The 24,683-nt window shown below is 46.0% G+C and overlaps 1 protein-coding gene across 1 annotated transcript in view; it reads left to right on the forward strand.

Annotated features, from left to right (window-relative positions):
* The first annotated feature begins 17,600 nt into the window (after positions 1–17,600).
* The window catches only part of LOC126428328 (synaptic vesicle glycoprotein 2A-like), a 781,198-nt gene continuing 774,115 nt past the window's right edge, over positions 17,601–24,683 (forward strand). Inside the window, exon 1 of the mRNA XM_050090263.1 lies at positions 17,601–17,612. Within this exon, the coding sequence (XP_049946220.1) occupies positions 17,603–17,612 (10 nt within the window). The 5' untranslated portion in view covers positions 17,601–17,602. The remainder of the gene's footprint in view (positions 17,613–24,683) is intronic.

Consider the following 24,683-nt stretch of genomic DNA (forward strand, 5'->3'; position numbering starts at 1 on the left):
GGGGAAGATCAGTTTGGATTCCGTAGAAATGTTGGAACACGTGAGGAAATACTGACCCTACGGCTTATCTTAGAAGTTAGATTAAGAAAAGGCAAACCTACGTTTCTAGCATTTCTAGACTTAGAGAAAGCTTTTGACATTGTTGACTGGAATACTCTCTTTCAAATTCTGAAGGTGGCAGGGGTAAAATACAGGGAGCGAAAGGCTATTTAAAATTTGTACAGAAACTAGATGGCAGTTATAAGAATCGAGGGACATGAAAGGGAAGCAGTGGTTGGGAAGGGAGTGAGACAGGGTTGTAGCCTCTCGCCGATGTTGTTCAATCTGTATATTGAGCAAGCAGTAAAAGAAACAAAAGAAAAATTCGGAGTAGGTAATAAAATCCATGGAGAAGAAATTAAAGCTTTGAGGTTCGCCGATGACATTGTAACTCTGTCAGAGACAGCAAAGGACTTGGAAGAGCAGTTGAACGGAATGGACAGTGTCTTGAAAGGAGGATATAAGATGAACATCAACAAAAGCAAAACGAGGATAATGGAATGTAGTCGAGTCAACTCGGGTGATGCTGAGAGAATTAGATTAGGAAATGAGACACTTAAAATAGTAAAGGAGTTTTGCTATTTGGGGAGCAAAATAGCTGATGATGGTCGAAGTAGAGAGGATATAAAATGTAGACTGGCAATGGCAAGGAAAGCGTATCTGAAGAAGAGAAATTTGTTAACATCGAGTATAGATTTAAGTGTCAGGAAGCCGTTTCTGGAAGTATTTGTATGAAGTGTAGCCATGTATGGAAGTGAATCATGGACGATAAATAGAATTCTTCCAATAAACCAAAGTCGGCCATTCACTTAGCTTACCACAATCGTCACATGCTCGTTCCATTTTCATATCGCTTCGTAACGTTCCGCTCGCATAATTCATCGATGTGACAATGTCAAGTACCACAGTACTACTGGACTCGCATTCGGGAGGACGACGGTTCAATCCCGCGTCCGGCCAACCTGATTTAGGTTTTCCGTGATTTTCCCTAAATCGCTTCAGGCAAATGCCGGGATGGTGCCTCTGAGAGGGCACGGCCGACTTCCTTCCCCGCCCTTCCATAATCCGATGGGACCGATGACCTCGCAGTTAGGTCCCCTCCCCAAATGACCCAACCAACTTATAGTGTATTCTAACATGATGGGATTCTTTTTCCTATCCTTTTGCCTCATCTAGCATTTATCTACATTTAAAGAAGTTGCCTTCAGATCACCAACTAGAAATTCTGGATACGTCATCGTGTATCCTCCTAGAATCAATCAACGACGACGCTTCCCCTTACACCACAGCGTCATCAGCAAACAGTCACAGATTGCTGCTCACCCTGTCCGTCAGATGTTTTAAGTATATAGATAAGTAAATAAGATAATTCATATGGTCAGTATTGTCTCGGATATTCAATATTTCTCCGGAACCCAAACAGGTGTCCACCGAGGTCAATTTCGACCAGTCTTTCCTTTCTTCCGTAAATAAATTATGCAAGTACTTTAAACATAGCTGCGCTACAGCAATCGTTCCACGTAAATCAGACTAAGAACAGCCGACCAGTTGCAAAGGATAAAGCAATCTTTACCTAGGTTTCAATAGATATAAATCTATCTTCTTCAGAAGATGCCTGGGGACAATGAACATCGTAATATATATTAAGGTATGAAACATGAGTCAAGTTTTTTTTTTTTTTTTTCTTTATTGTATTTCAATTCCCCATCGGGGCGGGCTGGCAGCAGCATATGCGCTGCTCTTCTGCCGAAAGACATAGAACAAAACAATAGAAGACATTGAAAAACAGCAAAGGAGAGAAGAAGGCGAACATAGATATAAAAAAGGGAGAACATCATGGAAGGCAATATACAAAAAAACGGGGTGACTGTAAAACGGAGATAAAAAACTGTTTAAAAGTAGCACACACAAAAAGCCACACTCTGCGACGATTAAAAGAACACAAGTTACAGTATTACTGGAGCATAAAGGTGTTGATGGATGGCATAGCACACAACGTAACACTGACGGCGAACCTCAAGGCAGTACACAATTAAAATCACACCTCCGGACGCACACGAGAAACAGCACGAAACACAACACTGACGTGGCACACTGATGATGATCAATACAGAGGATCTGCCAGGTTCAAGGAGATGAGGGAGACCTGAAGAAAGGAGGGTGGGGAAGAGATGGGGGAGGGGAATGGGGGGCGCTCGGAAGAGGGCCAGGTAGGGAGGGATGTGGGAAGGAGACAGGCAAGTATGGGGTGCAGGGTCTCAGGGGAGGGGGGGATGGAGGAAAATCCGCTCTGGGAGGAGGAGGAAAGAGGAGAAGGGGGCCCTGGGGAGGGGGGGGGGGGGGAAGAAGGCCGGGTTATAGTTGGAAGGAAGGGTATATGTCACGGCGAAGTTCGTCATCCGGGAGGGGGAGGCGTTGGAAATTGCCCTGATGAAGGAGATGGAGGGTGTGGAGGTGGAGAGAGGGAGGGATACAGCGATAGAGGCGCGGCAACGGGCGAGGGGTGGAGAGGAAGGAGGAAACCAGAGGGTGGGGGGGATCAACCCTGCGAACAATGTAAAGGATGCGGAGATGTTGGAGGAACAAGAGGAGGTGGGGGAAGGGGATCAGTTCATACAGGAGCCGTGTGGGGGAAGGAAGGCGGATACGGAAGGCAAGGCGGAGCGCATGGCGTTCAAGGATTTGGAGAGCCTTGTAAAAGCGGGTGGGGGCGGAGATCCAGGCGACGCTGGCATAACAGAGGATAGGACGGATGAGGGATTTGTAGGTGTGGAGGATGGTAGAAGGATGCAATCCCCATGTCCGGCCGGACAGGAGTTTCAGCAGGCGGAGGCGGGAATGGGCTTTCTGCTGGATGGTCAGGAGATGAGGGGTCCAGGTGAGGTGTCGGTCAAGGGTGAGGCCGAGGTATTTCAGGGTGGGGGTGAGTTGGATAGGACGACCATAAAGGGTGAGGTAGAAATCTTGGAGGCGAAAGGAGCGAGTGGTACGGCCTATGATGATTGCCTGGGTTTTGGAGGGGTTCAGACGGAGGAGCCACTGGTTACACCAAGTGGTGAACTGGTTAAGGTGGGTTTGGAGGGTACGTTGAGACCGTTGAAGGGTAGGATAGAGAGCCAGGAAGGCGGTGTCATCAGCATATTGGAGAAGGTGAACTGGTGGGGGTGGCTTGGGCATATCAGCTGTCTACAAGAGATAAAGGAGAGGGGAGAGGACAGAACCCTGGGGGACGCCAGCCGTGGGATAAAAGATACGGGAGTTGGTGTTGTGGAGGGTGACATAGGAAGGACGGTGCGAGAGGAAGGAAGCGACCAGACGGACAAAATTGATAGGCAGGGCGTAGGTTTGGAGTTTAAAGAGGAGACCGGGATGCCATACACGGTCATAGGCATTTTGGAGGTCAAGGGAAACAAAAATGGCGGAGCGACGGGAGTTGAGCTGGAGGGACAGAAGGTGAACAAGGTTGAGGAGTTGGTCGTCAGCAGAGAAGGAGGGTCGGAAGCCACACTGGGTAAGGGGGAGGAGGTGGTGTTGAGCAAGGTGCCGATGGATACGGTGGGAGAGGATGGATTCAAGGACCTTACTGAAGACGGAGGTGAGGCAGATGGGACGATAGGAAGAGGCGGCAGAAGGGGGTTTGTTGGGTTTGAGGAAGAGGAGGACGCGGGAGGTCTTCCACAGGTCAGGGTAGAAGCCAGTAGAGAGGATGACATTATAGAGATGGGCGAGGACAGTTAGGAAGGAATAGGGGCTTTCTCGAAGGTGACGGTAGGTGACACAGTCGTGACCAGGGGCCGTGTTGCGTTTGGACTGGAGGAGAAGTTTAATGTCTTGTGCTGTGATGGGAGTGTTGATGTCGGAGGGGGCCAACTGCCCCAAGTACTGGAGACTAGGAGCAAGTGGAGCGACGGAGGTATCAGCACGTTCCATGACGGTGGGGAAAAGAGAATAATCAAAGTGGGGATCATCGGGGATGGAGAAGACCTCGGAAAGGTGGGAAGCGAAGTGGTTGGCCTTACTGAAGTTGTCTGGAAGGGGGCGATCGTTATGGAGAAGGGGGTAGTGGGGAGCGGAAAGGGAACCAGTAAGACGATGGAAGGCAGACCAGTACTTGGAGGAGTTGATAGGGAGGGTGGCATTGAGTCGTGTGCAGGTCTGGCGCCAGTCCCGGCGTTTCGTTGCTGTAATAAGGTTCCGTACGTGTCGCTGTATTTGCCGGTGGCGTTGGAGTGTATCCCTGTCACGAGTGCGGAGGAAGGAGCGATAGAGGCGGCGGGATTCACGGAGGAGGAGGACAGCCCGCGGAGGGAGAGTGGGACGGTGTGGGTGGATGGTTTTAGTAGGAACATGGGCCTCCACGGCGTCAGTAATTACCGTCTGAAGGAAGGACGAGGCGCGGATGATGTCGTCAGGATGGCGATAGGTAAGAGGGTGGCTTTCGACCTGGGTGGAGATGGAGTCCCGGTAGGCATCCCAGTTGGCACGGCGATAGTCATGGACGACCTTGGGAGGGGGTGCAGGTTGCGGAGCTGGAGGGGGGCGGTTTGCAGACGTTATGGTGAGAAGGACAGGGAGGTGATCGCTACCTGTGGGGTCAAGGACGGCGACAGTGATACGCCCAAGGAGGTTGGCGGAGGCAATGACAACATCGGGGGTGGTGTTACTTTCGGGTCGGGTGTGCTGGGGAATGGGAACAAGGTCACCCTGGATTGTGGAGAGGAACTGATGCCACCGCCGAAGGGCAGCAGGAGTGCGGCTATGGACGTTGAGGTCGGCGGCAATCACATAGGTGGAGAAGGTGTGGTCAATGTGTGAGATGAAGTCATAAGGAAGAGGAGCAGTGGAGCGGACATAGATGGTGGCACAGGTAACGGTGAGGGAGGGGAAGAAGACGCTAAGGATAAGGTGTTCAGTGGGGTCATTGAGGAGAGGTTGTGGCCGGACGGGGATATGCTTAAGGTGGCCAATCGCGACTCCACCCTGCGCACGAGGACCAGGAGCATCAGTGCGGTGGAGGATATAGGGGGAGGAGCGGATAGAATGGTGGGGCTGGAGAAAGGTTTCGTTCAAGAGGAAGGTGTCGACCTGGTGGTGGGAGAGGGTGTGCATGAGGAGGTATTTGTTGGAGCGGAAGGAGCGAATGTTCTGGAAGAGGATGCGAGACTCGTGCCGCGCCATGACGGGAAGGAGGGGGGGAAGAGAGGGAAGGGAAGAGACTTAAACTAGGGTGTCGAGGCGGGTGAAGGTGAAGTGGGCTTGGTTGTGGGAGTAAGTGGCGAAGGTGTTCAGGTGGAAAACAGAGCGAGCAGCAAGGGATATTTGTTGGAAGGTGTGTGGGCGCTGAAAGGGGTGAATGTTTTGGAGTACAACGGTAATGAACCGGATGATGTCCTCGGCCGTGGGGGGTGGACGGAGGGAATTGTTAGGATGGACAGGAGGATCGACGGGACGAACTGGGACTGTAAGTTCAGGGGTGGCTGGAGGGGGTTTAGCTTTACACTTGTGGGAGTATGTGGGATGGGGGCCATTGCAGGTATTACAGGAAGGAGGAGCAGCGAGGTTGGGGCAGTTCTTGAGAAAGTGGGAGGCCTTGCAATGGGGACAGGTGGGGGGGTTTTTGCAGTTGGGAGTCAGGTGGTCATTGTACATCAGGCACCGTTGGCAACGGTAGGATTGGGGAGGGGATTTGGAGGATTCAACAGGGTGGCGACGGTGGTATATCAGGGCACCCTGGGTGAGGAGATGGTCTATGGACGGGGCGGACTCTGAGAATACCCGCATGAGGTAGGTGGGACCAGAGGCATTGTGGATACGGCGGGCAGAGCGGATTTCCAAGTCCGGGTGGGAGTTCAGTTCTACCAACACTTCATCCTCTGTGATCACCGGGCTGAGCTTGGTGATCACAGCGGTGTAGGTGGGGGGGGCGACGGGGAGGCTGGGGCTGACGAGGAGTGGAAGCGGAAAGGAAGGGTGTCAGAGAGGCGTGGGGGCCAAACATAACTCGTGGGAGTTTTCGCAGGAGGTCTGTGTGAAATGATGGGGACGGGGACTTGATAAGGACTGAGTCCCTGCGGGGAATGAGTTGGGAGATGGGAGCACCAGGTAAGTACTTTCGTATTTCCTTGGTGAGGGTACGAGCGTCGAGGAACTTAGGATCGGGAGTGGACAGGACAAAGGTGTGGAGGGCGGGGGCCAAGGTAGGGGTGGCAGGAGGAGGGGTGGTGTCCATGGTGATGGCAGGGGGAGGGGGAGGTGGCGTTGATTTTTTGTGGGAAGTGGCGGGAGCAGAGTCGGTAAGGACGCTCTTTTGGGGTTTTTTGGAGACTGGAGGCTGGGAGGAGGGGAGAGGGACGGGGAGGAGAGGGAGGTGGCGGGTGGCAGATCCCTGTGGCGTAGTGGAGGCACCGGGAGAAGCAGCTGGTTCAGTGGTGGCGATGGTGGCTCGGCGCAACGTGATGCGTGCGGGAGATGCAGAAGACGAAGCGACGGGGTCGGTGAGAGAGGGGAAGCCAACCACCTGAGGGGCGGCAGCAGAGGCGGCAACAGAGGCGTACGTGAGGGCGGGTGTAGTAGTGGGAGCTGTTGAGGGTGTGGAGGCTGGAGGAAGGGTGTAGAGGTGTGGGTATACAGCAGGGGAGGAGATAGGGGGGTGGGTAAGTGGAGGAAGGGAAGGGGAGGTGGAAGGAGGGAGGCCAGAGGCGGCACTCCAGGAAGTGACTGTGGGAGAGGGGGAGGGGGAGGTGTAGATGACGGTGGAGGTGGGAGTACTCATTGCAGACGAACGGCGACGGACAGACGGACGTGCAGCAGGCGGCGTCGGCGTCGGCGTCGGCGTCGGCGTCGGCGTCGGCGATGGGCAGCGGCGAACAGCAGGCGGCGGCAGCGGTTGCGACGACGGCGATGGACAGCCAGCAGGCGGACAGACGGACAGACGGACGGACGAACGAACGAACAGCGACAGCAGCGGGCAGACAGACAGACAGACAGACAGACACACACACACAATCTTCGAAGACGGAGATTCCACCCTGAGAGTAGCCCAGGCTTTGCAATCTGACGCTTTCGAAGGAGGGGATCCAACCCTCTAGATGATGAGTCAAGAATAAAGTTTAACATATATTAGGAAAATATTGTATTACAAGATGTGAGAAAGATTCTTGGTACTTACAGTATTATAACAACATGAAGTGATATGTCCTTATCGTTTAGGCAAACATCTGCATAGTTACATTAATCATATAAAATATAGCCCTGACAACAGGGTTTGTCAAACAAATAAAATAGGTACATAGAAGTTGCAGAGCGCCTAAGCGACTGAGTAAAATCGGCCAGCGTAGTAGCACAGCGGCCAGGGCAGGTGGCGCTCATGTCGCGAACTATGTGCCGATAGGCGTACTGAAGTAACATTTGAAACATCAATTTTAAATGCGTTCTTAAATAGAGTGATAATAAATAAATTGGCAAGCATTTGACACTCCCGTTATGACATTGTGGGAGGTATAGGAACAATAACGTAGATACATACATCAAAAAGACAGGTGGCGCTTCCGCCGTGAGTTACATGCAGTGGTCTATATAGCCAAAATATAAAGTTATATTACCATATTAGTGAAGCCTATAGAACGTATATAAGTCAAACCATCAAGAACAATCAGTAATGGCTTTTAAGAAAATTACGAGACCTGGTCTACAATCCAGTTACTACGTAATATAGAATAAGAGAAAATTACATGGGGGCCGCTGTAGTGGCAGCCATATATCGTGAAAAGAACACATTATATAAACGATAGTAAACTGGCCGATTTTACTTAGTCGCTTAGGCGCTCTGCAACTTCTATGTACCTATTTTATTTGTTTGACAAACCCTGTTGTCAGGGCTATATTTTATATGATTAATGTAACTATGCAGATGTTTGCCTAAACGATAAGGACATATCACTTCATGTTGTTATAATACTGTAAGTACCAAGAATCTTTCTCACATCTTGTAATACAATATTTTCCTAATATATGTTAAACTTTATTCTTGACTCATGTTTCATACCTTAATATATATTACGATGTTCATTGTCCCCAGGCATCTTCTGAAGAAGATAGATTTATATCTATTGAAACCTAGGTAAAGATTGCTTTATCCTTTGCAACTGGTCGGCTGTTCTTAGTCTGAATTATGCAAGTGTTTGCAGTCATTACTTATTAAACTGATGATTCGCTACTATTCATATATTTATTATTTTTTAATCTTGTATCGTCCACATTCCACACCCATACAAAACTATACTCCATATACGTTCATACCAGTATTTCTAATACTTACTTTAGTACATGGTGACAATTATTGAACTACACTACTGGCCATTAAAATTTCTACACCACGAAGATGACGTGCTACAGACGAGAAAATTAACCGACAGGAAGAAGATGGTGTGATATTCAAATGATTAGCTTTTCAGAGTATTCACACAAGGTTGGCGCCGGTGGCGACACCTACAACGTGCTGACATGAGGAAAGTTTCCAACCGATTTCTAACACACAAAATGCAATTGACCGGCGTTGCCTGGTGAAACGTTGTTGTGATGCCTCGTGTAAGGAGGAGAAAAGCGTACCATCGGATTGTAACCTATCGCAATTGCGGTTTATTGTATCGCGATATTGCTGCTTGCGTTGGTCGAGATCCAATGACTGTTAGCAGAATATGGAATCGGTGGCTTCAGGTGGGTAATACGGAACCCCGTGCTGGATCCCAACGGCCTCGTATCACTAGCGGTAGAGATGACAGGCATCTTATCCGCATGGGTGTAACGGATCGTGCAGCCACGTCTCGATCCCTGAGTCAACAGATGGGGACGTTTGCAAGACAACAACCATCTGCACAAACAGTTCGAAGACGTTTGCAGCAGCGTGGACTACCAGCTCGGAGACCATGGCTGCGGTTACCCTTGACGTTGCATCACAGAGAGGAGTTCCTGCGATGGTGTACTCAACGACGAACCTGGGTGCACGAATGGCAAAACGTAATTTTTTCAGATGATTCCAGGTTCTGTTTACAGCGTAATGATGGTCACATCCGTGTTTGGCGACATCGCGGTGAACGCACGTTGGCGTATCACCCGGCATGATGGTATGCGGTGCCATTGGTTACACGTCTCAGTCACCTCTCGTTCGCATTGACAGCACTTTGAACAGTGGCTCTACCCTACATTCGATCCCTGCGAAACCCTACATTTCAGCAGGATAATGCACGACCGCATGTTGCAGGTCCTGTACGGGCCTTTTGGATACAGAAAATGTTCGACTGCTGTCCTGGCCAGCACATTCTCCTCTCACCAATTGAAAACGTCTGGTCAATGGTGGCCGAGCAACTGGCTCGTCACATTACGCCAGTCACTACTCTTGATGAACTGTGGTATCGTGTTGAAGCTGCATGGGCAGATGTACCTGTACATGCCATCCGTTTGACTCAATGCGCATGCGTATCAAGGCCGTTATTACGGCCACAGGTGGTTGTTCTGGATACTGACTTCTCAGGTTCTATGCACCCAAATTGTGTGAAAATGTAATCACATGTCAGTTCTAGTATAATATATTTGTCCAATGAATACCCGTTTTTCATCTGCATTTCTTCTTGGTGTGGCTATTTTAATGGCCAATCGTGTATAGTTGTTTTGAACTGGATGTCATATCATTAAGATAAAAATACATTGTTTGCTCTGCGACAAAATCTTTCCTTTGCTAACCACATGCCTATCAGTAGTTAGAGCCTTCAGTAGTTACTCTTTTTATTTAGCTGGCAGTACTGGTGCTTGCGGCTTTGCTGTAGTTCGTGTATTGAAGATTTTTGTGAGGTAAGTAACTTATGAAATGTATAGGTTATTGTCAGGATTCCTCTTATTCAGGGCCATTCTCTTGAGTTAATTTGAAAGCAGTCAGATCGCGTTACCGTTGAATATTGTAACTAATGAGTAGGAGAAGTTTGAGTGGTCATAGTAAGGGTCATTCCTTTGTATTAATTATTTGACGTCAGGTTATCATTTTTGAGCAGCCAGTTTGCGTTGCGCTAGGATATTGTGGGTCAGTGTTGAAATGATAATGTAGCAAAGAGACAGTACATTCAGTTTCATTCAGCAGTTTAAGAAGGTTCACTTACATTCAGCAGTTTACGTAAAATCATTTAAATAAAGAAATTCCAACATACACAGACGGATTCAGCAGTTTAAGAAGGTTCGCCAGTTTAAGAAGGTTCACTTACATTCAGCAGTTTACGTAAAATCATTTAAATAAAGAAATTCCAACATACACAGACGGATTCAGCAGTTTAAGAAGGTTCGCCAGTTTAAGAAGGTTCACTTACATTCAACAGTTTACGTAAAATCATTTAAATAAAGAAATTCCAACATACACAGACGGATTCAGCAGTTTAAGAAGGTTCGCCAGTTTAAGAAGGTTCACTTACATTCAGCAGTTTACGTAAAATCATTTAAATAAAGAAATTCCAACAAAGACAGACGGCGATAGAGTCGTGTACCCAGAGTATTAAAAGGACAGTGCATTGGCGGAGCTGTCAGCTGTACTCAGGCGATGTCAAAAAGTGTCCGCCGTGATTTTGGCCGCACAACGGGAGTTAACACACTTTGGACACAGAATGGTGCTTGGAGCTGGATGCATGGGACATTCCATTACGGAAGTCGTTAGGAAATTCGATATTTTGCGATCTGCAGTGTCAAGAGTGTGCCGAGAATACCAAATTTCATGCATTATATCTCACGACAGACAGTGCAGTGGTCAACGGCTTCCACTTGAGAGCAGTGGCATTTGCGTAGAGATGTCAGTGCTAACAGACAAGCAACTCTGCGTGAAATAACCGCAGAAATCAATGTGGGACGTATGACGCACGTAATCATTAGGACACTGCAGCGAAATATGGATTAATGGGCGGCAGCAGAAGACGACCAACGCGAGTGCCTTTGCCAACAGCAAATCATCCCCTACAGCGCCTCTCTGGGCTCGTGACTATACCATTTAAACCCTAGACAACTGGAAAACTTTAACCTTGAAAGACGTGCACTTCATTCACCATTCAGTACTCGTACTTCACATTTCTAATCCCACCATTCTGGTACTCGGAAAGTAATAATTAGGGTAATATTAATAATTTGTATGGGTTGCCTGATGTATTTGACGATTTTTACAGCTCGTCTCACACTGATCTGTGAGAGGAGCTTGGCGCTAGAAATTTTCTTTATTTATGGGCGAGGGCAGCAGTCTTCCGAGCAGTCATAATGGCTTCCCGTTTCACATCCCTTTTCCGATCGCCAGGCTAGCACGTGGTGTCGTTTCAACATTCAGTAGTGGCCAAAGTTTCTCCTGTTCTCATTTCCCCAACCTGCCTTACCAACATTGTAACGCTATTTCTGCTCGATTTTAACGTCGGGAGGTCGCCTCCCTGTGAAATTCCGGCGCTATGATTGGCCAGTTCAGATGCGCGCCCGTCTTTCGCGGGCGGACGCCAACCGTCCTCCGTGGATGGGTGGTGGACAAAGGGGCAGTAGAGCAGTTCCAGTGTGACCGTGCTGGAGACCGGAGGTGCCGCTTCCAGGAGATGAAGTTCGGTAAGCATGAGCGCCGACGTGCACTAGATTCGCGCCCTGCGGCCCAGAGGAAACCTTATAGGTCATTGTGAATAGTTTCGCGTCTTGCGGGTTTTATTGCTTTGCTACGGGAGGCTGCCGAGCGATTCACGCACAGTAGCATCTTCTTAGTCTTTGGCTAATTCCTGGTGGTGGTCGTTGCACGCCTGCAACCCCCTCCTTTACTAAATGGGATTCTATTCGATAATACGGCGATCGTTACTAAAATTCCTTTCCTCCTGCTATCGTAGCTTGTTATGTACGTACGTGAGGGCAGGCTGCTGAACTCGAACCTTTCTTCCCCCTCCCCCATTTTGTTGTATTATTGTTCGATTCTCAACTGTTTAATAAATGAGTCCGTAAATCTTACATTCTCTCTCTTTCCTTACGTGAACTCTCCCCTAGTGTAACAGAATAATGCGGAACTATAACGGTTGCTATAAGGTCTCGCGCCACTAACGACAGTATAAAGATTCAATATCGCGCGCCTGGCACGACCATTGCACGCATGGCACCGATAACAGTGGTAATCATGTTCAACTTTTCCCCATTGATAAACTGCGAAGTGTTCACGGCTCAGTGTGAGTACGTGAGCACTAAATCCACTTGATGTGGTGGAAGTAGTAGCCTCTGTGGTGTCACCCCCAGACACCACACTTGCTAGGTGGTAGCCTTTAAATCGGCCGCGGTCCATTAGTATATGTCGGATCCGGGTGTCGCCACTGTCAGTGATAGCAGACCGAGCGCCACCACACGGCAGGTCTAGAGAGACTTACTAACACTCGCCCCAGTTGTACAGCCGACGTTGCGAGCAATGGTTCACTGACAAATACGCTCTCATTCGCCGAGACGATAGTTAGCGTAGCCTTCAGCTACGTCATTTGCTACGACCTAGCAAGGCGCCATAGCATTTGATATTGACATTATAACATGTACCGTCAAGAGCGATGTACACCAATTATGGATTAAAGTTAAGTATTACATCAACTACGTACTTAATTTGCTACTATTAATTCCCTTAACTGTTCCAGACCTCATGCCAGTCTGCGTGAGTTACAGCCTGCATTTCGGCCTCCTCTAGCAACACAGTGTTGGCTCTTCTGCCAACACTACAGCCTCTGTTTTACCTTGCTGGTTCAGACACAAAATCTCAAAAATCACAACCCCCACAGCAAGGAAGTAACCTGTAAAATAATAAAATGAGCCACCGCTTTTAAGCTATCAGATGAGTTCCGATTTCAGTTGGTAAGAGCTGACAGTAGTTTTCGAGTGAGTCGCAGACCGCACTTAGCCATGGACCCGAATTTTTAACAAGGCACTGTGCATGCTGGTGGTGTGTCCGTAAGGGTGTTTACTCGGACTGGAAATCACGGAAAACCTAAATCAGGATGTCCGGGCGCAGGTTTGAACCGTCGTCCTCCCGAGTGCGACTCCAGTGTGCTGACCATTGCGCCACCTCGCTCAGTGTGACGAGTGTCTACTCTCTCTGTTTTCTGGGGTTTATTTTAAGGTAGCAGTTGCGACCGACTGAAAATTGATTCATAATTCTATTAAAACGTTGTTATACATAAACAGCAGCAACTCACTCATTGACTCATTAGCTCGTGGTTTAATAAAACATTCACAATCACTAAATACAATATATATAAATGACCTAGTAGATAGTGTCAGAAGTTCCATGCGCCTTTTCGCGGATGATGGTGTAGTATGCAGAGAAGTTGCAGCATTATAAAATTGCAGCGAAATAAAGGAAGATCTGCAGCGGATAGGCACTTGGCGCAGGAAGTGGCAACTGACCCTTAACGTAGACAAATGTAATGTATTGCGAATACATAGAAAGAAGGATCCTTTATTGTATGATTATATGATAGCGGAACAAACACTGGTAGCAGTTACTTCTGTAAAATGTATGCGTGCGGAACGATTTGAAGTGGAATGATCATATAAAATTAATTGTTGGTAAGGCGGGTACCAGGTCGAGATTCATTGGGAGAGTCCTTAGAAAATGTAGTCCATCAACAAAGGAGGTGGCTTATAAAACATTTGTTCGACCTATACTTGAGTATTGCTCATCAGTGTGGGCTCCGTACCAGGTCGAGTTGACGGAGGAGATAGAGAAGATCCAAAGAAGAGCGGCGCGTTTCGTCACAGGGTTATTTGGTAACCGTGATAGCGTTACGGAGATGTTTAATAAACTCAACTGGCAGACTGTGCAAGAGAGGCGCTCTGCATCGCGGTGTAGCTTGCTGTCCAGGTTTCGAGAGGGTGCGTTTCTGGATGAGGTATCGAATATATTGCTTCCCCCTACTTATACCTCCCGAGGAGATCACGAATGTAAAATTAGAGAGATTAGAGCGCGCACGGAGGCTTTCCGGCACTCGTTCTTCCCGCGAACCATACGCGACTGGAACAGGAAAGGGAGGTAATGACAGTGGCACGTAAAGTGCCCTCCGCCACACACCGTTGGGTGGATTGCGGAGTATAAATGTCGATGTAGATGTACAATTTAGTTTTCATCATTTTAAATACGAGGTACATGAGGTAAGTTCAAAAAATCGTTCAAATGGCTGAGAGCACTATGGGACTTAACATGTGTGGTCATCAGTCCCCTAGAACTTAGAACTACTTAAACCTAACTATCCTAAGGACATCACACACATCCATGCCCGAGGCAGGATTCGAACCTGCGACCGTAGTGGTCACGCGGTTCCAGACTGAAGCGCCTAGAACCGCACGGCCACACCGGCCGGCTCATGAGGTAAGTAATGGTACTGGCAATACTGTAAGCGATATGGCAGCGCTGTGTCGTTCTACTTGCGAAGACCGGTGTGTTCATTCTTTCCAGATGCTCAGTCCGAGTTTCAATGAAGTTGTATTTTTATTACGGTTACGGAAATGGAACAGCGCAATTTGGAGCAACGTTATGCAATCAAGTTTTATGTCAAGCTTAGGCAACACGCGAGTGTGACCTTTGAAAAATTGAAACAGGCCTGTGGGGAACACCTTATCTAGAGCACAAGGTTTGCCCTGGCACAAATCGTTTTTGAGAGGCCGGGAACAAGGTGAAGACGAACCTCGCTCGTGAAGACCTTCAAAAACCGACTGAAGCGTCGAACGCGTGTGTCGGTGCCCTTGTGAGATCACACCGATGTTTTGCGCCATGAATGAAGATGGGTGACCCGTTAAACTTTAGAAAGATGCCCTTGAAAAGCTCAAGAAAAGGATGAACCGGGTTAGACCGGACATGGCAGGAAAGTGGATGCTGCATTTCATACGGCCACTTCCATAACGGAATTTTTGACCTCAAAATGCATTTCTGTTATTCCGCAGCTCCCCTATTCAGCTTATCTGAGTCCTTGTGACTTTGTCTTTTCCCGAAATTAAAAAATGTCTTAAAAGGTCGTCATTTTGGCACTCTGGAGAACATTCAAAAGAATGCGCTGCTACCAAGCCTGGGAACAACGTCACCGCCGTAGGGACGGGAAAAACCGACCATTTAAAACCGGTATTTAATTCTGATTGTCTACCTTTTACGGTGTTTGTTTGATTTTAGTTATAACAGGTTATTTTATTTATTACTAACAACCGAGTAAAAAAAGGAAATATCAATTGGTCATAGCAGCAGTGCTGAAATTTTTTGTTCCTAAATATGGCTGGTCCCGGCGGAGGTCCGAGTCCTCCCTTGGGCATGGGTGTGTGTGTGTTTGTCCTTAGGATAATTTAGGTTAAGTAGTGTGTAAGCTTAGGGACTGATGACCTTTGTAGTTAAGTCCCATAAGAAATGGTTCAAAAGGCTCTGAGCACTATCGGACTTAACATCTGTGGTCATCAGTCCCCTAGAACTTAGAACTACTTAAACCTAATTAACCTAAGGACATCACACACATCCATGCCCGAGGCAGGATTCGAACCTGCGACCGTAGCGGTTAGGCAGTTCCAGACTGTAGCGCCTAGAACCGCACGGCCACACCGGCCGGCTAAGTCCCATAAGATTTCACTCACGTTTGAACATTTTTTCTCCTAAATATACCCTTTTTTTAAAAAAAAAAAAAAAAACAAGAAGGATGTAATTTTTGTTAATAAAATTTGTTTGGTTTGAAATATTGTATTATTATAGAAAATGAGAAAAGCAATCAGTGCTATTTTAATAACAATGCCGACGGAAAGACATAAGAATTGGTACAGCACTGCAGAGACAATAATGTCCGTGTTGCCGTGTGTCGTGTCTTAAGGTACGTCTGTGCAAGTGCCGTGAGCAAGACTGTCCCCCACCTGGTCTGTACGGCAGTTTCTCGCTGTCGTCTCCAGACATCCGTTGTGTTGCAGTATGACACCAACCATTGCCTGGAAATAATTTTTACCAAATGACGCAACAATGAAGGATAATGTTTCATTTGCTTTAAAAGATTAGAGATTTGCCTGCCATTTCCATGTAGTAATAAAAGAGGTGGGAAATTATGGTATCAGTAACAAATTAAAAACTTCATTCATAGAAAACAATAAAAATAGAAACTAGCTAACGTGTTGCCTGCGACTATATAATATTGCTTTATCTGACTGTAGGCCGGCCGGTGTGGCCAAGCGGTTCTAGGCGCTTCAGTCTGGAACCATACGACCGCAACGGTCGCGGGTTCGAATCATGCGTCGGGCATGGATGGGTGTGATGTCTTTAGGTTAGTTTAAGTAGTTCTAAGTTCTAGGCTACTGATGACTTCCGATGTTAAGTCCCGCCGGCCGATGTGACCGAGCGGTTCTAGGCGCTTCAGTCTGGAACAGCGCGACCGCTACGGTCGCAGGTTCGAATCTTGCCTCGGGTGCAGATATGTGTGATGTCCTTAGGTTAGTTAGGCTTAAGTAGTTCTAAGTTCTAGGGGACTGATGACCTCAGATGTTAAGTCCCATAGTGCTCAGAGCCATTTGAACCATTTGTTAAGTCCCATAGTACTCAGAGTCGTTTATCTGACTGTAGTCCTTGAAAAAGAACAAATCAACATGAAAAACAGAATTCCTTAATCTCAGTTTTCAATCTGCAGCCCTGACTATTCGTAATATTCGAATAGCGATACGATCCCCAACGACTACATGACTTTTAAGCCGAGTTTCAGAAAATTAGAATCAACAGGAGAATACTGGTGGTTTGTTGTAATATTCAACCATTTACCGCTTGTCCAGAAAGGAAGCGAACGGTGCACGGACTGTTTTCGTTTATTAGTTTATTTAATTTAATATTTCGATTGCATGTGTTTTGAAACTGAGTGACTGAAAATGTTCTACGTTTGTTCCATTTCTACCTTTATTACAGGCATTAATAGCACTAAAAGAAACGAAAATCAGTTATTTCAGAAACCGCTTACCTTGAGAGGTTTTAACGCTCTGGTTAAACTGGCGTGAAAAACCGAAACCGGTTGATTCAGCGACAGCGACCATTCCTACTCCGCCGGTGTACAGCTGCCGAAAGAGATCTACTTTGAAGGGGACAATATTATAGCTTTTATGAAAATAAAACCTTCGGTAGGTAAAAAATAACAGTCTCATTACTTTTCTCACACATCTCAGACTAAAACATTCAAAAGAACATTCATTTTCATTCTAACGTTTAATTAGGTGTTAATACTCAGAATGGTGATGGGAGTATGGGAAGTTACCAGCTGAAATCTGACTGCACGTAGAGGAAATAGCGTCAGAAAAGTACAGGATAGACGAAGTGACAGGTAAGTTTTGCGACACCGCGTCTTTTGACGTGGGATGGCGATACAAAATGGCAGGGCAAGTAAACGAGGTCGTCATCACCTTGACAGAGTTTGCTAGCAGACGAGAGTCGGATTAGAAGGCGTAGTGTTATCTGAGGATGTGCCCCAGGGTCCTTATGCAGATAACAGTCCGCCGCTGACGAGACAGGCGGGTACAACAAAGCGTGCAGGGGCCGGCGGTGGACATGCGCAGAGGTTAGTATCGCCCACGCTGGAACTGCACACACACACACACAGACACACACACACACAATCACACACACAAAAACTTTAATCTCGTTCCCAGGAGACACGCACATAGGCCTACTCATAAACACATTGGACGAAATGATAGAGAGCCGTTTACACTGGTGACAAAACTGATACGAAGGCAATATGCATATATAAAGAACGCGGTAGTATCTCTCATAAAAGGCATAAAAAGCAAGCGCAATGGCGGAGCTGTCATCTGTACTTAGGTGAGTCATGTGAAAAGGTTTCTGATGTGATTATGGACGCACGATGGTGTAATGTTGATGCATCAATTTGTTCCGAAAGCGGTGCTGATATTAAAGACAATAAAAGCGGGTTAAAAGCTGTGAGCTATCTGGGGAAGTTAACGTTGCATTACTGAGCAACTGTTTCTCCAGGAATCCAGTCTAGCTTACCAAATTCCCAACCAGACTAACATTAATTATAATCTTTTAGTAGTCATCTTACGATAACCGGTGAGATATATATATATGTAATTTAAATAAAAAGAAATAAATCAGTTTATATTTGGACATTTATTTTAAACATTGATCATTGTTCCCTTAAAATTTCAGCATATTAAACTTGATTCATAACTAAACTGGTGCCTTATTTAGGATTGTGAAAATGTGAGTTTGTAATCTTACGGAACACATCAAATATGGAGCCAAGATTGGTAGACTGCATACAACGCTGCATTCATAAAATAACACACGAAGAACGTTGAAACATATGCAAGAGGAAATTAACCACAACCAACCGATTCAATTTTCACCCAAAGAAGTTACGTTCGTAGAGCAACCCTGTCCGTCATGAAATTACCACACACTGGTATACTAAATTCATACTAGCTCTCTGTGAAATCTTCCTGAAAAGAATAGCTGAGGGCTACTTTGATGATTACACTACATGCTTCACGTGGTCAACTTGGTTTACACAAAGAGTGTAACTCCACAATAATTTTGATAATTAAAATAAATTACATCGAAACACAAATTACAAAAGAAAAACCTCAAACTGGTTACTATCATCTTACTATTAACCTAATGGGTCAAACAATTGTATAAGCACGTGGTACTGGTCTCAAAAAGTACACCCCACGTGAGTTGAACATAAAGAAAAGTTGCAATATTGAAAAATATTGTCAAGACGAGACGTTATAATCTCACGCACATTCGCATTTAAGGTTGATGATCTTAGTTAGAGTTACGGATCATCAACACGTGGTTCCACTTTACTCACAGAGTAGTGACAAAGCAACTACTGGAAGATATTCTGAACTTCACACTCGAATTACACTGCGTCGCAATTTAATATAACATTAGATATTTTAGATCTAAACCTAAAATAAAGGTGATTAAATTTTCAGTTAGGCTGAACTTAGGAAATCCATTGTCCTACGGACTTAGCAGAGACGCGCTTAGCCGGAGATCTTACCACTTCAGACGCTCGCCGCGGACCGGCTGTCCGTGGGCCCCTACCGAGGGTGCTTCACAGATACAAAACGGAAGTGACCAGAAAGGCAGCTTCCTATACCAACATCACAAGGGACAGACAGGACCATACCAAGAATAGAAACCTCTTTGCTTTCAGAAAGCGTAGCTACCTGTTCCGACGTTGGTCCTACTGATATCTAGCCGACAGGCTTGTCTGCTACCACCAAGCATGCAACTAGAAATACATTTGCTCATTCATCCTTTCACACAGAAGGGAAGGTGGATGACAGTATCTTATCATATACAGTATATAAAAGAAAGCGGATGTAGGTTCCGTATGAAACTGTGTGACATGAATTACATATAAACCGTGTTTTAAAGTGTAGTAGTGTGACAGATCGTTCTTGATTATGTGTAAAAGTAACACGTTCCACTGCTCAGTCTCCTCCCAGATAGAGTCAGAAACACCACAGTAAATTTAGAAGTGGAATGTATGCCGTAAATGACAACAGTTTTAAGAAATTAACATGAAAGGAATCCAACAGAGATCTTTCAGTGGGAATTAACAAACTATGAACGCGAGATGGTACTTGGAGCTAGACGCATGGGACATTGCGTTACCGAAACTGTTAGAGAACTCAGTATTCCGAGATCCACAGTGTCAAGAGCGAGCAGAAATTCCTAAAATTTAGGCATTACCTCTCACCACGGACAACGTTAACCACCGAGAGTAGCGCCGTTTCCATACAGTTGTCAGTGCTAACAGACAAGCAACTCTGCGTGAAATAACCGCAAAAATCAGAGGGGGTCGTACGGTGAACGTGTGGCGAAATTTGTCGTTAATGGGCTATGGCTGCAGACAAACGACGCGAGTGCCTTCGTTAACAGCACGAGATCGCCTGCAGCGCCTCTCCTGGGCTGGCGACCACATCGGTTGGACCCCAGACGACTGGACAACCTCGGCCTGTTAGATGTTTCACGAGTTCAGTCGGTAGGGTTCGACTGTGGTGCAGACCCCACGAAACCATGGACCCAGGTTGTCAACAACAACAAAGCACTCTGCAAGCTGGTGGTGACTCCATAGTGTTGTGCCCTGTGTTTACATGGAATGGACTGGGTGCTCTAGTGCAACCGAACCGATCATTCTCTGGAAGTGGTTATGCTCGGCTACTCGGAGACCACCTGCAGCCATTCACAGACTTAATGTTCCCAAACATCGATGGAATCTGTGTGGCATGTCTCTGGGCTACAGTTGTACACGATCAGTTGTAGCAACTTTCTGAACTACTCGAGTAAATGATGCTGTAACCTAGATTGCCCGACTTGAATCCCATCGAACATTTATGGGACGTAATGGAGAGGTGAGTTCGTACATAACATCCTGCACAGGCAACAGTTTCGCAGTTGTGGCTCAGTAATTCTGTAGAGGACTTCCAACGACCTCTTGAGTCCATAGCAGGTCGAGTTGCCACGCTACGGCAGCAAAAATAGAGCCGACACCATATTAGGAGGTATCGCATGACCTTTGTCACCTCAGGGTGTAGCTACCATGTCCACGCCCGGAAGTCGATATCAAAACTTGCAAGTTAGTTCCACGCCAGTCACAATTTTTCAGACGTCCTGAAGTACCGAAAGAACACAGTTACTGTTTAATTACCCGTGTTGCCGCCTGCCAATCGTTGCTACAGCACTAGCAGTATACGAGTTGCTAATCTGTGTTATTATACCTGACAATCTTACTATTTAAAAGCTGTTAATCATGACTGTATTATTTTAATATGAACCAGTAAACTTCCATGCATCAAACTTTTAATTATGTTACTTGTGAGCTAATATGTTGAATATTTGATGGGCCGGCCGGGGTGGCCGTGCGGTTCTAGGCGCTATAGTCTGGAGCCGAGCGACCGCTACGGTCGCAGGTTCGAATCCTGCCTCGGGCATGGATGTGTGTGATATCCTTAGGTTAGTTAGGTTTAATTAGTTCTAAGTTCTAGGCGACTGATGACCTCAGAAGTTAAGTCGCATAGTGCTCAGAGCCATTTGAACCATTTGATGTTGAGCATGTAAGACCTCTGTGGCTGAGCACGCAAAACTCTATGCTGGTCTTGTTTAGATTATTATCCTACAAACTGCGAAAATGTTTAGCAAAGACTTGAAATTATGTTTAATGTTTTGTTGAAAGTCGCTAAGTACTCTCATTATAAAACACTGAATCAGTATAGTCTGCGTAATTGACACTCCATTTTAAGCAAACTCAGTTTTTCGCGCATCTTACTGTTTATGAGGTGATAACTCCCAAATTATGTGTCGTACAGTGATATAACTGTTCAGATAAATTCAGCAGTATATGTTGCGAATAAAGTTAGTAGTGAATAAGTAATAAGTTAAAACGTCATGTCTTATGGTGAAGTTTTATTGCATGAACAACGAAAATGTAATAAGCGATAATGTTTCTTTCTTTTCATCATTTTGTTGGGGGTATGAACAAGAAAAACCTTAGAAACGTTTTGAAGTATGTGTGTAATTTGTTACAAGTTGCTAAGTGCTGTTATTATCAAATCTTAGATGAATATAATCTGGGTAAATTGCGGGATGTGAGTTTCGCTGCCTCGAGACTTACAGACCTACACTTCTACCTACTTCTAACTTTAATGCATTGCTGTATTCTGTATACATACCTTTTAACGAGTACACCGTGACAGCATTGTCAAATTTTATATTCAGTGAGCGCGTGCTTCTACATGTACATATTATTATTATTATTATTATTATTATTATTATTATTATTATTGGTATTTTGCCCTTAAAGGGCGCCAGTTCGACTAAACTACATGGCCAATTCCTTCTGCCACCTTCCTTGCTGCCCCAACTTCCCTCATTCTTTTATTTTGTCGTTTATTGTGTCTGGTGTGATATTGAGTTGGTTCAGGTCGTTTTTAACCTCTGCCACCCATCTGTTGTTTCTAGTGGTTACCCAGTCAAAGATCTGTTTGGTCAGTCTGTGTGATGGCATTCTGCATAGGTGTCCATAGAATTGTAATCTGCGTATTCTAATCTTTTCTGTGATTGTCTCCGTATGTTTGTATAGTTCTCCTGTAGGTTTCTTGATGCAGATTCCATTGTTTTAGTTGCGCCAAATATTTTCCTAAGTATTTTCCGTTGTACTTTTTCTTGTTGTCTGATAAGTGTATGCCCTAGGATTAGTGCGGTCTCTGCTGCATACAGTGCTTCGGGGAGCACCACCGTGTTGTAGTGGCGTAATTTGGATTTTTTTGAGATAGACTTCTTGTTGTAATGATTCCACCCTACTTTGTATGCCTTGTCCAGTTTAGTTTTTCTTTCTTCGTTTCAGTCTCTGTCATGTCCGCTCATTTGTAGTTTTTCACTGAGGTATTTGAAGTTTGCCGTTTTGTAAATCGTGCCGTACTTTGTGTTCCAAGATGAGAGTTTCTTTGTGCTCATAAACTGTATCTTTTCGTAAGAGATCTATGTAGTGACTTGGCAAGACAGCCAAGCCACTCGGAGGAAGCCGAAAGGCACGCGTTTAAGCTCACGCAAACTGGCGTGAGGTCTGGAACAGGACAAGTATTTGAGAACTTAGAAAAACGGATGCATTTGGTGGAATATTTAACTTTAATCCATAATTGGTGTACATCGCTCTTGATGATACATAAATACAATCTCAATATAAACTGGTAATGGCGCCTTGCTAGGTCGTAGCAAATGACGTAGCTGAAGGCTATGCTAACTACCGTCTCGGCAAATGAGAGCGTATTTGTCAGTGAACCTTTCCTAGCAAAGTCGGCTGTACAACTGGGGCGAGTGCTAGGACGTCTCTCTAGACCTGCCGTGTGGCGGCGCTCGGTCTGCAATCACTAACAGTGGCGACACGCGGGTCCGACGTATACTAATGGACCGCGGCCGATTTAAAGGCTACCACCTAGCAAGTGTGGTGTCTGGCGGTGACACCACAATCTGTAGTCCAGTTTTGGAAGGGATTTCGATTAGTTTTTCAATAGCCTCTTTTGTCTCGTTTATACCTTTCGTGACACTCGCCAAATAGTCTGTAAAGGCCAGGCAATTAATCTGTAGGTTTCCTAAGGTTATCCCCTGCTGTGATATTTCCCATCGTTTTATTACCTCATCCAAGACTAGACTGGAGAGGAGAGGTGAGAGGCCATCGCCTTGTCGGACACATGTGCGAATTTCAAACGGCTCTGATATTTCCTCACAGAACTTAACTTTGGAGGTCGCGTTGGTCAAGGTTTGCTCTATGGCAGTCCGTGTTTTGTTGTCTACTTCGTATTCTGCTAGAATTTTGAAGAAAGTTTTCCGGTCGATAGAGTCGTACGCCTTTTTGAAGTCGACAAAGGTAATGATCAGGTTCTGTTTGTGTTGTAAAATCATTTTCAGGTTCCAAATTTGTTCCTCACATGACCGCCCTTTACGGAAGCCTGCTTGGTATTCCGCAATCAAGTGGTCGGTCTCGCATTCTAGTGTGTTTAGTAAAGCTTTAGAGAGGATCTTTAAGTGACCGGTAGCAGGGATATTGGTCTGTAGCTGTTCGGCTCAGTCTTGTCACCTTTTTTGTGTAGTGTTCGTCTCATGATGTCACACACAAAATGTGGACATGTGTCCGGAAACGCTTACTTCCCATGTTAGAGCTCATTTTATTACCTCTCTTCAAATCGCATTAATCATGGAATGGAAACACACAGCAACAGAACGTACCAGCGTGACTTCAAACACTTTGTTACAGGTAATGTTCAAAATGTCCTCCATTAGCGAGGATACGTGCATCCACCCTCCGTCGCATGGAATCCCTGATGCGCTGATACAGCCCTGGAGAATGGCGTATTGTATCACAGCCGTCCACAATACGAGCACGAAGTGTCTCTACATTTGGTACCGGGGTTGCGTAGACGAGAGCTTTTAAATGCCCCCATAAATGAAAGTCAAGAGGGTTGAGGTCATGAGAGCGTGGAGGCCACGGAATTAATCCGCCTCTACCAATCCATCGGTCACCGAATCTGTTGTTCAGAAGCGTACGAACATTTCGACTGAAATGTGCAGGAGCTCCATCGTGCATGAACCACATGTTGTGTCGTACTTGTAAAGGCACATGTTCTAGCAGCACAGGTAGAGTATCCCGTATGAAATCATGGCGGTGAATCGAGGAAGTACAATACATATTGACGAAACTAAAATGAGCTCTAACATGGAAATTAAGCGTTTCCGGACACATGTCCACATAACATCTTTTCTTTATTTGTGTGTGAAGAATGTTTCCTGAAAGTTTGGCCGTACCTTTTTGTAACGCCCTGTACATTGTGTGTGTGACATCATGAGACGAATCGGAGCTTCTCAAACTCTCTCAAGACCAAACGCAAACACTACATCGGCACACTCAACTGAAGACGCTGATCAAGACAGGAAAGATGAAACAACTCACAGACACTCTCGAAACACTGTCGCTCAACGAAGATGTTATCAGCGCCCATACGAAATTAGTAGGAACAAATGTGGCTAAAACGTACAAAATGTGGTAAAACATGTAAAAATCAGTTGCAGGTGAATCACTACTGACTCACTCACTCTT

This window comes from Schistocerca serialis, chromosome 12 (assembly GCF_023864345.2).
Source record: "Schistocerca serialis cubense isolate TAMUIC-IGC-003099 chromosome 12, iqSchSeri2.2, whole genome shotgun sequence".
Taxonomy (NCBI): domain Eukaryota; kingdom Metazoa; phylum Arthropoda; class Insecta; order Orthoptera; family Acrididae; genus Schistocerca; species Schistocerca serialis.